Here is a 17,706-nt window from a genome sequence, read left to right as displayed (position 1 = left end):
TTCTGGCTTTCTGTGACTTGTGATCCGTAGCAAGATAGTCAGCCCTGCGTAGGGGCAGGTGGTCTGGATGGGATTTGATCCTCAGACATTGCAATAATAATAAACAAAATATCTCCTTTAAATAAAACACATTAAATAATTGTTTCATTTATATTTATTTATATTTTTCATTAAAACGATTGCTAGTAGGGGTTCTCAGGGATATAATTACTGAACCTTTTTATTTTACTGAAATAATTTTACTGTTTATATAAACTAAATAATTGCTTTTTTTACAGTTAATATTACTTCCAATACTTCTGGTACGTTCACACCCACAACTTCCCAGAACTCATTGGTACAAATCCAATTACGTAAGCGAGCGTCGTCCCGTACGCTAGACATGTACCGCAAACATTGCAGGAACGCAGTGCTACAATTTTTCAATTCCAGTGTTAACTCCATCCCTCAGCTAACTCCTACTACACACTGCAGTTGATTCGTTTTCCCTTCCAACCTTTCGGAACATTTCTACGCCTTTTGCTAACGGATCGTAAGGGCAGTCGAGAGATGGAGATGCATTTCGCGTCGAGCAGCGTTGCATGTGCAAGAGAGGAGCAACCCCATAAGCAGCGCCAAGAGCGAAAATATGTCCGACCTTGACCTTCTAAAAATTGAAACGAAATTTGTGGTATGCTCGTAGCGCTGTCTAGGCGTTTGCTGTGGAACCTCACCCTGGTGGGAATTGCATTTTTCAGGCTGCGCTGTGTGTTTTTTTGACAAAACGAGAAAGAATGGGAAGTGTAGCACTGTTTGCGACTAGATTGCATTTTGTTATGTCCATTGCGGCTATAAATCCGCTGACCCATATCGAATATCGGGCGAAGAAAAATCGAATCACTGATATTGGATTGTATTCAGTAAACGTTTCCCACTATATAAGGCCGTTGATATGGCACTGGACGAGTCAGGAATTCAGCACGTGACTGCACGTGGCTGCTCTAGTGCTCGGTCGCTCTCTCGCCGCTTCTCCGGGCTTTGATTGCTGTGTGGGAAAAGCATGCGCCATGCTCGAGGGTGGATGTGTACTCCCTCCTTCCACGGCAGCCGTAAGCTAGACCAGCTTCAAACGATTTCCAGCATCTAGCATATTTATGAAGCCTGAGGCTATGTATAAGCAATGACAAATTTAGGAGAAAAAAAAACTAGTGATGGGTCTGCTGCTTGTACCGATTGTAAATCAAAGAATTCATATCAAATAATCCATGGTTTATGGTATTCTTAATATTTGATCATGTCGTTTATTAGTTGTTTTATCTTTTATATTTGTATTTTCGATCTTGTCAATATTTATCTCAGCTTTTTATAAGCTATTAAAAAGAAAAAAAGTCATCACTGTCGTTCACGTTTGAGTTATATTTCTGATCTTTTGATTTACAAGTTCAATACTTATTATTGTATATGGAAGTTCAAACATTCTAGTTTTTAAAACATATTCTTTTCCTGCTAATGTTTAAAGTTGATTAGATCTAAGATATTTGGAGACAAATACTACACAATAAACATTTATAGCAAATCCTAATAAGCACATGTATTTATATAAACACAGAGACAAGAGACACGTGAAAGGACGCCACCAAACGCGGGTCAATACTTGCCAAGGCGTTGGGAGCACATAGCACATCCTGCAGGAGCACGAACGTGTCCGCTTTTGATGCGTTCGCGAACAAGCTCTGAGAGCGTATTACACTCTGAGCGCGAGAGAGAGAGAAAATGACTGCCCGAGACAATGTACTGCTGCAGCTGGACAATTTGGAGGTCCTGCGGCTTTTCCACGGAAGCGAGCTTTTCAGTTTCGAGTTTTCCATCGTACGGTTGACGCGGGCATCGGGCATATCTTGTGGCAAAGATACGTACAGCGTCAAGCGGTTGTTGTGTTAGGAATGGCAAGAAACAAAAGGTCCTCCGCGCCACGGTTAGACACGTATATCTAATAAAATATCTCAGCGCCTACAGCAGTTCAGTGAACGCCATATCCTGGTGATTGTAATCAAACAAAAGTCCATTAGCCCTTCCAACGACGGCATCTCGCTCGAATGGTGTTTTTGTGTGAAGGTTGTCGAGTTCATTCATGAGTAGTAGCATATCGCGGGTCGGAATTACTCACGCGCACGCATCAACTTTGCATCATTTGTCCTAGGACAGTGGCGTAGCGAGGGAGCGTGTATCGTTGCTGTCAATGTGCACCGTTCGAACCGTTGTATAATATGTTTACATACAGAAAAATCGATTTTCCTGACGGCATAAACCAGCAGTGAGCGCTGGTGGAGTTCGGTAGATAATGAATTCTTCCACTGTAAATACTGCGCCATACTATGTACGTACGTTCTTGGTGACACTGTCCGTGTGAACAGAGAAATAGTGGAGCATTTCGCGAGTTCTCGCTACCTCGGCAGGCATTAAAAGTTAATCAAAAACCATGTAATCCTTGGGGCGAAGAAAGCCTCCGTTGGTGGTAGCAACTTATCGTGTAACGCATTCAAACATGCCGAGCGGTGCAGCCGAAAGCAGCATTACACCGAAAGTAACAAGCAAAGTTTGTGGCTAAAGGTGGCGAAATAACAAATAAACAAAGTTCGAGCGCAAAACTCCACCCTGCTGTCGTCCAGTTACCCTCACCAATGGCGGACACCGAACCACTGTCACCGTCGGCCTCCTCGTTCAAGCAGAACTTTGATCTGGTGACGCCCGAGTTCGAGGAGGATCCGAAGCTGCTGTGGGGCAGCGTACCGGTACCGCCGTTCGTCTCCGACAAGGTGGTTACCTGGGTGGAGGAAAACTTTCCCCATCAGCCACCACCGGCGGTCGAATTTCGTGGCCAGACTGTTGTGAAGAAGGTAAATAATTGTTACTGTTGCGCGAGTCTTGGCAAATACCAGGAGAACTAAGCAACTAACGGATCAAGTAAACAGTTAAGTTATCGTCGATTAAATAGGACATACAAAAAGCTTCACCACAGGACTTGCGAAGGATGAGTGTTTAAAGTTAGAGTCCTGCAAAAGGTCGAACACACAAACACATGACCTCCTGTCCTGAAATGTCCCGAAAAGGAGAAACTAAGCGATTGCTCGAATGCATGAAACATTGCTAGATCCCTGCCCTATTTTAGCGCTCGAAAAGGAGAACATAGATCTAGGGTTTATCGGTTGTTTTACGGCCGCAAACGGTTGGCCGCAACGGTTTATGGGGTGCCATTTGAAATTCTGCACCATTAAACCCTTTTTCTGTATGTCCTAAGATCTATTTTATGTACACCATTTTTTACATTTGGGACACGTGGGTGTATCTTGGGAAATACTTTAAAAACTAACACCTCTTAAAACTCAAGCATTTGTTCAACTTCCTGGAATAAGATGCTTGAATAAGATGGAATTAAAGGTCTTCGATTTCTCCTTGCTAGTCAGCTACGCTTGAAGGCAAACCAAACATCAATTGAATGAATACTTAATTCCATTCCAATGAAATACAAACTGTTGCTATTTAAAGTAAATTCAATTACTTACAGCTGCCGATGGCGCCATAAGGCACTCCTTTTTTCTGTTATTCTCCAAGTTACTTTAACCCAGCGTGAAGGAATTTTTGTTCGTTGAGAACAACGACACATTCTGGCTTATGTTGGGCTCCGTTTTCTTTATTGTTCAAAGTGCAAAGTGGAAGTTGTATAAATCATTGGCTTCGGTGACATTCCCGTACGCGGAGAGCACGGACGCTCTATAACGAGGCGCATGATGGGTTCCGCATGCTATTTTTATTGGAATGATGTAATACCATTCCCTCGAGAGCTTATAAGACCGGTAGAGAAAGGGGACTGGGGAAGAACACATGTCATAATTCATAGTAAATTGGAATGATTTACCGTCGCTAGGATATTTACAATCCTTTCTTTATCTACTTACAAAGCATATTTCTTCATATTTAAATTGAACGAATCATAAATGATGATTATTTCGTTTATAGATTTTGTGTCTTTTTATGTTTTTTTCATCTAAATGTCGTATCTGTTTCTCTCCATATGTGCTCTGTACTTTTAATGCAAACTTTTAGTTTGTTTAAGTTAACGATCAGAAACTAATTGTTTTTAGTTAGGAAACGATTGCAATCCTATAAACATAGGTATACTTTTTTATATACAGAGATAGTTAAAACAAAAGCACGCTTTCTTGATTTCCGGAATCGAACTGCCTTTTTATGAAACTTGTTTGTGTAAAAATGTTATAATTGGGAAAAATATTGGCCGAATTTCGAAAAACAATCTAAGAATAGTCAAACAAATTGGCGACATAAACCAACCTTTAGAATCAACGATATATAGCATAAGAAAAGGCATTAACTGAATCGATCGTCAATTTTGATGCAATGATATCCTCATTTTCCCAAGATCTCCAACTAAGTTATACAACAAAAGCAAAAATTCTTGAATATTTGTAGCATACAAGGTTTCGATCTATAGGGCGACCCGGTTTTAGAGGTGACGATGGCGCCGGTGTTCCTACGGCAGGACTGGGGTTCATTTCCCATCCGGACCGTTCCCCCGTAGTGAGGATTGACTACCCAACTATCATTAAGTCTAGTAAGTCAGATATGCCAGGCATGACCTATGGAGTCGTTAGCCCAAGAAGAGATAAGGTTTTGATCCATACAATAAAACATTTGTATCACTTAGGGGATGTTTCAAATGGATTGTGGAATATTGCCTACCCATTGCGGAACAGTGCAATCATACAATGGAATCTGGCATTCAGTGAAGGTATAATTGCAACTCGTTTTTAAATTTGTCTAATCAGCTGTGGATTTTCTGTAAAGTCCAATCCTTCCAAGAACAAAACTGGGAATGTTGGTCAATCCTTTGTTTGCCGTTGTATTACCGTTTTGGTATGAATATGGTATGAGCTGAGCATGGCAGGATCAGGGATCAAATTCCACCTTTCTCCGGTAGTGGGGACTGACTCTCCAACTAAGTTGTATTCAGAAGCCAAGTAAGCTGTTGGATGGCCGGCATGACTTAGCAGATCGTGAAGTCAAGAAAAAGAAGGCATAGACACGCCGGGCAAATTCACTTTCAAACTGGTTTATCGCGAAAATAAGCTGGAAAAGTATTTTTTTATTACTACTATGCTTTATTTCAAGCAGAGCAAATCGTTTAGATCTTGAGATCTAAAGATGCACAAGAATTTCAAATTTTGTCCAATAATCTTGTTATAACCGTATTGAAACTATTTTTGAAATTGCCATCCCTTACGGTCTTTCTGTTCGATGGCACTGACATTGCAAACATTCTTATACACGAAATTACTTCCTTTCATTCTACAAGTGGACCGCAGCAAAAGCAAAAAGAAAAAAAAACGGCAAATCACTCACCAGTAATGAAACCTCATTTCCAGCCAGCGATGACCGGTGTACAAATTTAAGATGGTGCGGTATTTATTTGAATCTTCTACAAAGTACCCTTCATACCAGTGGATTATGCGTCACACGAACCTCTCGGGGGCAGAACAGCCGAAAAAAAAAATAGGGAAACCCCGGGGAAAATATTATTGCGATACTTTCTTTCGGTGTGTTTTTGCTGCATTTGACCGGTGGTCCGGAAGGCGGTGCAAAAATGAAAGAATAGCTGAGCCGAAAAAAAAGATCCTCCAAACATTGTTGCGCGGAAGAAAATATCTACTTTCGGTGCTGTTTCTTCCATTCGCATTCGCGATATAGCGAAAATAATTACCTAATCGAAGGGATCATCTTCCCGTGCGGCAAGAAATATCTGTTTTATGAGACTTAATTTAAACAAAGTACAGGAGAGTAATTTTGGCAATCCCTTTTTTGCTGTAGCAGCAGCCATTTTGCTTTGTTTTGCGCAATCTGTTCGTCTGTTCGTTGGAGCTTAAAGCTGCTGCCGCTTGAAAGTGAATGACGTTTAAAAAACCCATCCCGCTCCATTTTGTTCAGGTGGGGCGATCAACGGGCCGAGTCCTCTTGAGTACATTTCTTTTCCCTTCGATGCCGGCTGTCTACACTCGTAAGGATTATGGTGGATGAACAGTGAGCGCTGCGCTACCACAAAACATCATTGTCCAAAGCGAGGGCCGCTTTCGTTCCGTTTTGAGTAAAAGCTTTTTCATCGCCACATCGTCTTCAGCTCAAGTACACGCCCGGATGGCTTGGGTGGCCGGGTTAATCCTCGGGGCGAAAAGAACAAGCTGGGTCGGGTTTTGGCTGCATCTGTGGCGGAATTATATTTAGCATTGTGCGTTGAGCAGCCCGTGTGTTTTTCGCAATCATCCTTTCATATCCATCTGGCTTTTGTTCACACGTTTTGGGGGCTGTCGTTTTCCATTACAACGTCATTTGCATCGCGGAAAAGCTTAACAGGGGGAAGCCCCGTTTTTTTTGTTAATTATTTATACCACAAGGGAAAACAAATGGTTGAGAAAAATATTACAATTTTTAGTGTAACGTAAAGGTCTCGTCATTTTAATCAAAGTTTATCTGCGGCCTAAACTCCAGTCCAGGAGCACGACTAGTTTGAAGGATGCGTATGATGTGTATGACGGGTCGCTGGTGTTGTTGGCGAGTTTTATGTAGCGCCAACGGAAGAGAAAAGGAAAAACAAAGTTTTTTTTTACAGTCTAATAACGTCCACAGGAAGCACAGGACTATGGACGCACCGAACCGCCCGGATATTTTGACCATCTTGCTTGCTTGCTTTAGGATGGAAGGAGCCATTACCCCCCCAAAAAAAAAACCTACCTCTCGCGGTTTATGGATCCGTTTAGGTTTTGGGGTCATGAAAAATTCACCTCATGTGTATTTCGTGCCGGATAAGCTGGTTGGTGTGTTAGTATCATTGCTTGTTGATCCGTCCCGTAAAGCCGCGAACTTAATGGACGCCCGGGTTGGTTGGTTGGTTTGGGATAAAACAGCTTCCGAACTTTGTTTACCGTTTGTTCACTTTGGTTTGGCTTAGTATGAGGCAGAGAAGCTGGATTCATTAGCTGACCACATGTGGTGAGTTTTCATTAGCTTCTTCGGTCGGTATATAGACGACCAAGAGGGAAATTATTTTAAGCGTACGAAAAGAAATTTAAAGGACGAGTAAGAATGATAGTCGATACTCTCTCTCTTTGATCAATTAAGAACTTTCGCTGTAACCGCTTATTGCTGTGTGCTCTCTGTAAATACCGCTCCATATCGTGCAATAAAAGAACTCTGCAGCGCAATCGTTTTCCAAAAAGCGATTGAAAGCCCCCCATTTACAGTACGCGCATGTAATAACAGTTATTCGTAAGTGACATTGACACAATTGGAACGGAAGGCGGAACTCGCCGATGTACGTGTTGACGTGCAAATTTGCCATTAAAGCAACAGAACTCAAACACTCGTTTCTTCCCGACAGGCATGGAAAAGCGTCTTATCGGAGTGTGAAAATAAACAGAATGGCGTTTGCGTGGTTTGTATTGGAAACCGGGAAAAACGATGCAGGACACTCTTGCCGAAGGCCACACCGGTGCTTAACTGGAGTTATGGCCGTGTGTACACTTCACACATTAATTATGGAAGCTTGCTAAAGGACGATTGTTATTGTGATAAGAGGGACGTTTTACATGAGTTTACATTTTAAATTTACTGTTACAGTTTACTGGAAAAATATTTACATGTTTAAATTATCTACGCTTTCTATTAGATACTAATTTGATTTGATCCTAAATACATTTTTCCGGCTCTCGTCCTTCATGTTTTAACGAATACGGCATTTCCCTGTTTGTTTAAAATCGTTTGAAATTTACTCAACACAGTTTTAGGATCGGTCTTGGCCTATCATAGCAAGTTCCTGACTTTATTTATATGTTATCTTATTTCTTTCATCGAATAATTTATAAAGGCTTTGGTTCTCTAAAACCTTAATCGCCATTTTATTTTTTCTTTGGCACTTCAATCTCGTAATGTCTCAAGCCTGCCATTTCTGATTTTACCCTTAGCTGGATAGTCAGTCCAGCGTATGGGGAGGCGGTCTGACTGGGTTTTGATCCAGAAGATTCGCCTCTTTAAAGTTACCTTAATAGTCATTGTCTTGCTGACCAGTGAGATGTTCGTATGGGATTTAAAACCAGTCCTATTGTGGTAGTAACTAGTATTTGTACTATCAATATACAGCCTGGCAGCTTATTTATTTGTTTTTACTCGTGAGTGATGGCCTGGTCGTCATTTAAATAGGTTCAATTTTCCGAATGCTACTTCCGAAAGGGATTCTACAAAAATATTGTCACCACATCCCAGGCAGGTCCTTTGGTCACTTAGTTCGAACGATAGACTTGACTGTCATAAATACAAATGGGTTTTTTTCACAGTCTTTCTGGGCCTTTACGATCGACTGATTAAAAAGGGGATTATTGGATGATAGGATGGAGGTGACAAAATGATTGGATAAGGTTCTATCGAAGGACCAAAACCAAAAAACCAAAGAAGGAAATTTATTGGTCGCCGCTGAGGTCACTTGAGAGTCTCTTCTATCAACGATGTGCCTATAAGAGGAAAGATATTGCTTACAAGCGCTGCCAGACTCTTCTTCGTGGGGGATTTTGATTCAGCCAAGGACCTCTAATTTTGCATAACAACCTGTCCAAATTGTCTAAAATATTTTTTTAGCCACTTGGATCGGTTTTCTGACAGCTGATCCCAAGTTTCTCAAGCGATGAACGATTTCAGTCACGTCATTTTCTCGTCAGTATCTGTTGCATTTGAAATATGGCATATGGCATATTTGGTTGATGCGAGCCTCTGGGCTATCTAAAATCAATGAATTTTTCATCAAATAAATAAAAAAAATTATTATTTTTCTAGAATACAAGACAGTGTCAAAATATGGATTTATCAGAATATAAGATTCCAATCGTAAGGGTGAAGCTAATACCCGAAAAATAAGTGATTTTCTGGTCGATTGATGTTTGATTATTGATTAGATTCCGATGCGTCTATTATTAACACGTCCACTCCCCCAATATCGACCCCTTTCTACCTCTATTTCCGTCCCGGGGCTCTTATGTGTAACGCGCGTGTACAGCATTGTATCATCACCTGTTTTTTTCTCCCTCTTTCACTTTCAGATTGAAAATGTTCGCATGATTGACAGATATAACAGCAAAAATCCAACCGTCGGTGTGCTGTATCTGACGGCCACGCATCTCATATTCGTCGATCCGGATGCCAACAAAGAGACATGGGTAAGTGTTTCCCTTTTCAGCCAGTGGAATGGTTTTTGCATACCACTTGCGCTAGGGACGAAGGGAATAATACCCTCCCAACGGTCGGCTTTTGCAGTTGTCCGATAAGATAGTTTGCATGGATGCCGGATGCCAGTCAAATTGGAATGTTACGAGCAGCGATGGCTTTTCCTCTTGCGTATACACGAGAATTTACTGCCGAAACACGCAGTTGCATGGTATGGTTTAGTGGATGTACGCATGATATGTGTTGCACTATTTATAGCCTAATTGTTGGCATTATTGCCAGACAATTCTGATGCGTTACTACAATACAATTGATTGAGGATAAGACATATCGTTTATTGTAGGACATCTATCAGGATCTTTGATCATCTATCAGGATCTGTTCCTGTTTTTTAAATTAAATTTTGTAAAGCCAAGAGGAAATGGTAAACTGATGGCAAAGGTTTGGACTGTAATTTTCCGCATCAAGCCTCAGGACTCAAGAACTTACCATTTTAATCCAAAATATTGTTGCGAGGTGTATTGCATTGCTCTGGTCGTACCCTTTGTTCTGATGAATAGCATCGGCCACTTCTACACGAGGCCCTCGTTCAAGTGCTCCGCTCGTTATGTTTAGAGACCGCAAAAGATTGGTCTAAATCAATGTAGACAATCTCATGATACGTAACATACGCCTAGCTCCTCGAAACCCTCCACATAACCTTGATGACGGACAATCTGGATTTCGGAGTTAATTTCGGATGTTTTTAGAGACAATCTTCGTCTATCGGCAAGATCCAGCAATCATGTGGTGTCAGCTGTCAACTTTACATTAAGTTTATTCGTGATTTCAGCTTTTTTTTTTCAAATAATTGCGAACGATTCCATGAGAGCTACTTAGCATTGTCGCAATATCTTGAGAACTTCCTTGACGATTCTCCTACACAAAGTTCAGCACTTCTTCGGCTTTTTTGGTCGACCGAAGCGAGAGACAACTTTTTGAAGCTCAAACTTCTAGGACAAAACTGGCAGAATAACTTCCTTCCGAGTAACGTTTTTGACACGATTTTGAGGAAGAAAATATCATTCCTTATTGCGCATCTCTTCAGAAACTGTTAATTAACAGCAGTGTCAAAACATCACGTACCACTTCCTTGGTGTCCGCCATTGGATAAGATTACTGAGAATTCCTTTTACTACCTATCATGCCCTTGACACGCTAACGATCAACAGCGTACGAATGTGTGCTGAATAGAAAGCAGCCATCGCAGAAGTTAGTTCTCCCTTTTGTTGTTCTCTCTATCTCTCGTTGTAATTAAACAAATTTCAATGGACGCCCTCGAAAGCACTGCTACACTGCAATCAGATGGCGTCGTACACAGCTCTGTGTACGAATGGGTGTTTTAAGTTTGTCTGTAACTTATCAGGAACCTTCTTCCACCATCATCCAGGTCCTGTACATGCACATCGCGAACGTGGAAAAGTTGCCCCTGAGCACAACGGGCTCACCGCTGCTGATACGCTGCAAAACGTTCCTTTCCATCACGTTCGTCATACCGAAGGAGCGCGAATGTCACGACGTCTACACCACGCTGACGAAGCTGTACCAGCCGGTGCACATCAAGAATCTGTACTGCTTCCAGTACACGACCGCCGCCAAGGAGCTGCCCAAGGCGGCCGGCTGGGACTACTTCAAGCTGGAGCACGAGTTCAAGCGGATGCGCGTCCCGAACGACCAGTGGAGTGCCTGTGCGCTCAATCAAAGCTACGAGCTGTGCGACACGTACCCGCGCCAGATCTACGTGCCGGCCGATGCGAACACGCAAATCCTGCTCGGCAGTTCGCGGTTTCGGTCCAAGGGTCGGCTACCTGCGCTTACCTATTTGCACTCGAACAAGGCGTCCATCTGCCGTTGCAGCCAGCCACTGTCTGGCTTCAGTGCCCGGTGTCTCGAGGACGAGCAAATGCTGGAGACGATACGCAAGACTAACCCCAACTGCAACTTTATGTACGTCGTTGACACGCGGCCAAGGGTAAGTTTTCTTCGACAGCCATTTTCATTTTGGCATGATTTTTCACTGTTTTTGTTTTCCGACTCTCTCTCTCTTGGTAGATTAACGCCATGGCAAACCGGGCGGCCGGCAAGGGCTATGAGAACGAGGCCAACTATGAAAACATCAAGTTCCAGTTTCTCGGTATCGAAAACATTCACACGATGCGGGCCAGTCTGCAGAAGCTGATTGAATGTAAGTGTGCTTTCTTTCGATTTCAATCGTCACTTTTAATACCGTAGTCGCTGCCCTGTAGGATGACACAGGCAACCCGTCGGTTACGGTGTTTTGGTGTAACGTTCGCTTTCTGCCGGGTGTGATTTATTGGCTTGCGAGTCGACGTACCGTGAAGTTTACCGTCTCGATGGCGTGTACGCTTTTGTCTATCCCTCAACTAATGGTCTGCATTCCGGTCGTCTGTCTGCGTTTCGTTTTAGGCTGCGAACAAAAGTCGCCCACCATGAGTGGATTCTTAAGTGCTCTGGAATCTTCCGGCTGGTTAAAGCACATTCGATCGATACTGGATACATCGTGGTAAGTAAGTTTGGGAAAAGGATTAAGCGGCAATGGTGTAATTAACGGGGGACAAAACGGGAGCAATTGGAGATTGGAGGAACGAGGCACGGTATCCGATTCACACGATTATCACATAGACGTGCGGAGACTACATAACTTGAAATGGGGGGGTTCAGCTAGCTGTCATTAGCTGCCGATGCCATTAGGCGGTGTCGGTGAAATTCAGTCGGTAATTAATTGACGATTAGCGTTACGGGAATGGGAACAAGGATGCGGATGCTTTAGTACGTACCATTACCAGCTAATACAATTTACCCTCGAGTGTAAACATAATTACACTCACAATTTAGTGCCAACAGCCTCAATATTTTCATTTCTTGCAATTAATTTAACCAATTTAACCCAAACAATTTGTGCTATTTCTAACGTCTCATTCTTTATGTGCTTTTAGACAAGCAAGACTAAACCTGTTACAAATTCAGAGTTACGCTGTTAAATGTGGTGTTCGATCAATGTACAGGGGTTTAAGAGTAAGGATGATCGGAAGCGCCCTTACATCATTAAGACCGACAAAGTCCAACGACTTAAATTTGAAAAACAGCACGCCGATAAGCATGAATCAGAGCAATTTGCTTTTGCAGAGCAATTAAAATTCGTTACCAAAAGCGGCGAAATCGTTTGCAGTGCTGATCTAGAGCATGCGTCCGAGAAACGGTCCAAGTATGGCGGAGACTACGTGACGTTAAGGGGGTATTTTCCTTGAGAAACCTGGATAAAATCGAATTATGGAATGAATTGATTGCTACTTAAATATTTCGCGTGAAATTCTAGACCTAATTCTAATTAAGGCGGAACTTTAAGAATGATTTAAGCAGCCATGCCGGATAAGCTGATGGAATGGCCTATTATATTTTATAATCTCGATGTAAGGGCTGTCAAAGCTGCTATTCCAAGGTATTCTACTAGAGTTTTTTTTTAAATCTGTGCATCTAATGCTTCCCAGATTAAAGTTTAAGTTTAAAGTTAAAGATTAAACTTTGAAACAGTATAACATCGAACAACTTCTGGTGGGGTGCGCACCCGTCAGACATCCTTAAGCTGTACAAGACAACGATACAGTCAGTCTTGGAATATGGATGCATATGCTTCCATTGGGCAGCCAAGACGCATCTGATCCGGCTAGAACGCATCCAGTATGGTTGTCTGAGAATCGCATTGGGCTGTATGAAGTCAACCCACACGATGTCGCTCGAAGTGATGTGTGGAGTGTGTGCCGCTAGCGCTCCGTTTTGAGCTACTCTCGCCTCGCCTTCTCATCAAACGCTCTACTGTCTCAAACCCATCGATAATCGAGAACTTCAACACACTGCATGAGATAGGATCTAAATGCAAAATCATGAGGACGTATCATGATTTTGCCTCTTTACAGGTACACCCTAGCAGTCCAGAATATCTAAATCGTGCCAGCTTGCCAGGGTCCTGCAGTTCTCGTTTTATAGTAGATACCTCTTTTAAAGAGGATACAAAGTCTATTTCCGATAGTCTTCGCAGGACGACAATTCCCAGCATTTTTGTGGAAAAGTATGGCCATTTGAACCGAAACCAATTTTATACAGACGGATCCTCCTCAGAGCAGGGCATCGGTTTTGGCGTATATAACATCGATTCCGAAGCATTTTTGCAACTACGCCGACCATGCTCAATCTATATAGCGGAGCTCGCCGTAATCTTTTACGCCTTATTGATCATAAGTGCTTGTCCTCCAGACGAATATTTCATCTTCTCCGACAGCTAAAGCACTGTTGACGCACTAAAGTCTGTGAAGGCAATTAACAGCCCATACTACTTTATAAAAGAAATTTAAAGGTCTTAAGCTCCTTGTTTGAAAAATCTTTCCGAATATCTCTTGTTTGGTTGCCCGCTCATTGCGGTACTCTAGGCAATGAAAAGGCAGATCAATTGGCCAAAAAGGGCGCTTCGGAAGGATCTCTGTTTTATAGGCTGATCCTACCTCACGAGCACATGCGTGCGCTACAATCTCTCTGCATGGCACTCGGTGGCACAGTATGTGGGACACAGATTGGGAGGTGTTTATATTGGATCACTCCCCAAGTCAGCTTGAAACCCTGGTTCCAAGGCATCACATGAGATCGTGCGTTCATTCGAATGATGTCTAGGCTTAGGTCTAACCATTTCGCATTGTTCGCATTTCTCCAGCGTATAGGACGGGCCGACTCCAAAACATGTGGCTGCGGCCTCGTATACCATGGCATAGATCATTTTCTATGGTCTTGTCTGGAGTTCGGGGCAGCACGACCCTCCTGAGGATTATTTTTGAGTTCTGCCGAGCAAATAGTATTGTAGTTTAGTACCTTCTTTCCTTCCACTCCTACTGTTTGTCTGTTATACGTGTTGTATCTCGCTTGTGTGTATGGTGATGAATGATTGATTGAATGAATGAATGTACGAATGGGTGCGATGATAGAGGGGCTTGGTATGGCATAGACGGATTATCCTGGATGATCCAGGACCAATAACTACACCGTTGCAATGGCGTGTTGCAACGGTCAGTGAACGCAGACAAGCCAGAGGGATGGAAGAACGCTGGACCTCGACACGCAGAATACTGACGATGGCATTTGATGAAAAGAGCACTCACGATACCGACCCTCGCTACCAACAAAACCTCGAATTTGGATGACGGAATTATTATTAACGGATCGACCGAGCTCTCCCGGGATAGGGTGCCCTTTCACGGTTTGGAGAAGGAAATGTCTCCAAACCATCGTGAATTGTATTATTTTTTGAAGTTCAGTTTTAAGCAATACGGCCAGGCCATTCTTCATGAATAAAAAAACAACATCGAATTACGCAGTGTAAACTTGTTCCGTTAACTGGGTATTTTCCATTGTCGAGTTGGGATTTTAAGGAGTTGAAAGTCCGTTTTCCGATGTTGGAAAGGGTTGACAAGGTTGAATTGCATGTTCGATGTAGAATAAGCGTTTTATGCTGCTGACATATAGTGGCAACTGCTCACTAACACGTGAGAGATGAGGCCTCTCGGTAGCTCCACACTCACTGAGGGCGAAGCGACTGAAGAGTGCGAACAACTACCTCGCGAGGTTGAAGATTGCGTAGGGGCCGAAGAGCGAGGAGCTACCATTTGGAAACCGAAGACCGCGCTCAGAGCTCTCACTTTATAGAGACGAGGCCTTCCGGTAGCTCTCGAGATCACTATCCAACACTAGTTACAATGTTGAGCTGATTTGGGAAACCCTGTAAAAAACAGATCGTATTACCTTAATCACTGTAACTCTCGTCACAGTTGATATTTAAAACCAAATCTTCGTACAAATAGCTCACAGTTTATTTTAAATGTATTTTCTTTCTATTTGTTTACCAGTTTCATTGCGAACGCTGTCGACAAGGGCATTTCCGTCGTTGTACACTGCTCGGACGGTTGGGATCGTACGGCACAAGTCTGCTCGCTGGCCGCCCTTATGCTCGACCCATATTACCGAACCATTAAGGGATTTCAGGTAAGCTTGGTTAAATAAAAGGGAGGGTACCCTTGGCAGAAAACATCCAAACCTGTTTACTATCTTCTCCCCGCCAGGCACTGATTGAAAAGGATTGGCTTGCGTTCGGTCACAAGTTCAGCGATCGGTGTGGCCACATCCAGAACGATCCGAAGGAGGTGTCGCCAGTGTTTACCCAGCTGCTCGAATGCACCTGGCAGTTGATGCAGCAGCGTAACGATGCGTTCGAGTTTAACGAGCGGTTTCTGCTGATCCTGCACGATCACGTCATGTCCTGCCAGTACGGTACGTTCGTGGGCAACTGTGAGAAGGACCGGCTGGATCTGCGGCTAGCGGACAAAACGTTCTCGCTCTGGGGCTACATGTCGAACCATCTGAACGAGTACATCAATCCGCTGTATCGGCCGGAGATGGATGAAACGATCAAACCGAACCTTGCGCCGCAAAACATAAAGTTTTGGCGCGGCATGTACAGCCGGTTCGAGAGTGGCATCCATCCGCGGGAACCGTTGGAGGATTTGTTGATCGCTAGCAAGGATCACTGTACCTCGCTGGAAGATCACGTGCAGCATTTGACGAAGCGCATCAATAGCTTCAAGAACATGCTTTCCAAGTCGGCCAAACGGTTGCAGGGTGGCAGTGCGGCACTACAGTCGCGGTACAGTGCGGCGGACCAAACACGGGGGCCTATCGAGGTGAACGATAATCGGTACAATTACGACCGGAAGCTAAGCGAGCTGTCGGCGGCGGACGACGATCATCCGCTGAAGACGAGCGATTTTTCCTTCTCCAATCTGTCGGTACGTACTGAAGGGGTTTTGATATGGTTCTGGTTGGTATAAAAATCGTGCTTGCTTGTTTGCAGATTTCCGAGTACAACAATGAGGTGGACAAGGTGAACGAAGACATCAACTCGGTTGCGGTCGAATGGAAATCGCTCCGGTCGGTCGTCAACTGTCCCACCTGCTCCATACCGTTCGATCAAATCACGAAGAAGGTGAGCTTTCGCACAAAAATAGACGATCTTCAAATGAATTTAATTTGAAATGAACGTTAACGTCCCTAATTGCAGAACCATTGTTGGAAGTGTGGCGAAGTATTCTGCGGTCGATGCATCGATAAGACGGTAACCCTGCCCGGGCACGAAAGCGGCAATCCGGTGCCAGTCTGCCGGCAGTGTTTCCGTGTCGTACAGCAAGTGAGCCCATAAACAAGCGATCTACATCTACATTCCTCGATTGATTCGATTTAGCTTGTAAGTGAGCTACAGTCTACCGTGTGTAACACCTTGCTACCACAACTACCTATATTGGCGGATGGCTTTGTGATGTACAAACGATAAAATTACTATCCGACTGTGAGGCTATCTGGGGGGGTGTTTGCAAAAGTTTTCAGTTGAAATAGACCAAAGTACCACCACCTGGAACGACGTCGTTTGATGTGTATGTATTCAAGACTTGTGGCGAGCGTTTGCTAGAACGCAGTAACGGATGAGGGGTGAGGGACGAGGGATAAATCCTTTGCAGAATGGCTGTCAATCTTAGCTGTTAATTTACTGTTAGTCATAAGTAATATAGCTAATGTAACCTGAAACCCACACACACAAACACACCTACAAAATGCATCATATAACGCTGATCGACAACCACACAAAACCCACAATCACACTGTTAGAACTGTAATATTCTTAAGCATAAATGTGTACAATGATTTAGTTTAAGTTGCCGAGGTTAAAATTCATATTTATCTTGCAAAACTAAACAAAAATATGCGAGCTTTTGCTTGGCTTGGACAGACACACTCTTCGGTATGATGGTGCTGCAAGAGTAGCTTTATCGATGGCTGTAACGGACGGGAGACAAATTTTGCAGATTGTTAGCTATATATGTACGCACACGACGACGACAAAAACAAGGGGTCGGTTGGTTGAGATACAGAAGTGAAAGCCTTTTGTGTAAGTATAGGCATCAGATGCATCCTTCCGCGCTTTGGTGACTGACGTAGTTTTCACCGTTGTTGTACACCGTTCCGTTTCCTGTTTGTAGGTGTATAAAGCGTGCACCACCCTAACCTTTGACACAGTATTTCAGCTTCAATCGGGGGGAAAAAAAACATTCTTTAGCCAGCGGGAGAGAGTAGCGGTAGCTTGTAAGGGGAAATATTTTTCGATTATTGCGCCAAAAATTGCTAGCAACGAAACAGAACTGCGGACAGCCGGCATATAGCTATCTACGATATATCTGTAAACTGTATGTGTAATCTAAGACAAGAAAAAAAAAACACAAAAAAACACACACACAAATCTGTTGCTCTCAAGTAAAATAAACGTATTTAATAAACAGAGTATAAATATGATACAGAGAA

General features: G+C 43.2%; 1 protein-coding gene across 2 annotated transcripts in view; it reads left to right on the top strand.

The window, feature by feature from the left end:
* Nucleotides 1-17,706, top strand: part of LOC118509381 (myotubularin-related protein 8-like) — a 21,229-nt gene extending 3,523 nt beyond the window's left edge. The window contains exons 1-9 of one of the 2 annotated variants that reach the window (XM_036049921.1): nt 195-2,876; nt 9,135-9,251; nt 10,688-11,269; nt 11,350-11,482; nt 11,725-11,821; nt 15,207-15,342; nt 15,420-16,142; nt 16,208-16,339; nt 16,415-17,706. In XM_036049921.1, the coding sequence (XP_035905814.1) occupies nt 2,661-2,876; nt 9,135-9,251; nt 10,688-11,269; nt 11,350-11,482; nt 11,725-11,821; nt 15,207-15,342; nt 15,420-16,142; nt 16,208-16,339; nt 16,415-16,552 (2,274 nt within the window). In that variant the 5' untranslated portion in view covers nt 195-2,660 and the 3' untranslated portion in view covers nt 16,553-17,706. Of the gene's footprint in view, nt 1-194; nt 2,877-9,134; nt 9,252-10,687; nt 11,270-11,349; nt 11,483-11,724; nt 11,822-15,206; nt 15,343-15,419; nt 16,143-16,207; nt 16,340-16,414 lie in introns of those variants that run through there. The other variant, XM_036049922.1, reaches the window with a different exon arrangement.

This window comes from Anopheles stephensi, chromosome 3 (assembly GCF_013141755.1).
Source record: "Anopheles stephensi strain Indian chromosome 3, UCI_ANSTEP_V1.0, whole genome shotgun sequence".
Classification (NCBI taxonomy): domain Eukaryota; kingdom Metazoa; phylum Arthropoda; class Insecta; order Diptera; family Culicidae; genus Anopheles; species Anopheles stephensi.
This window is presented reverse-complemented; position numbering and strand designations above follow the sequence as displayed.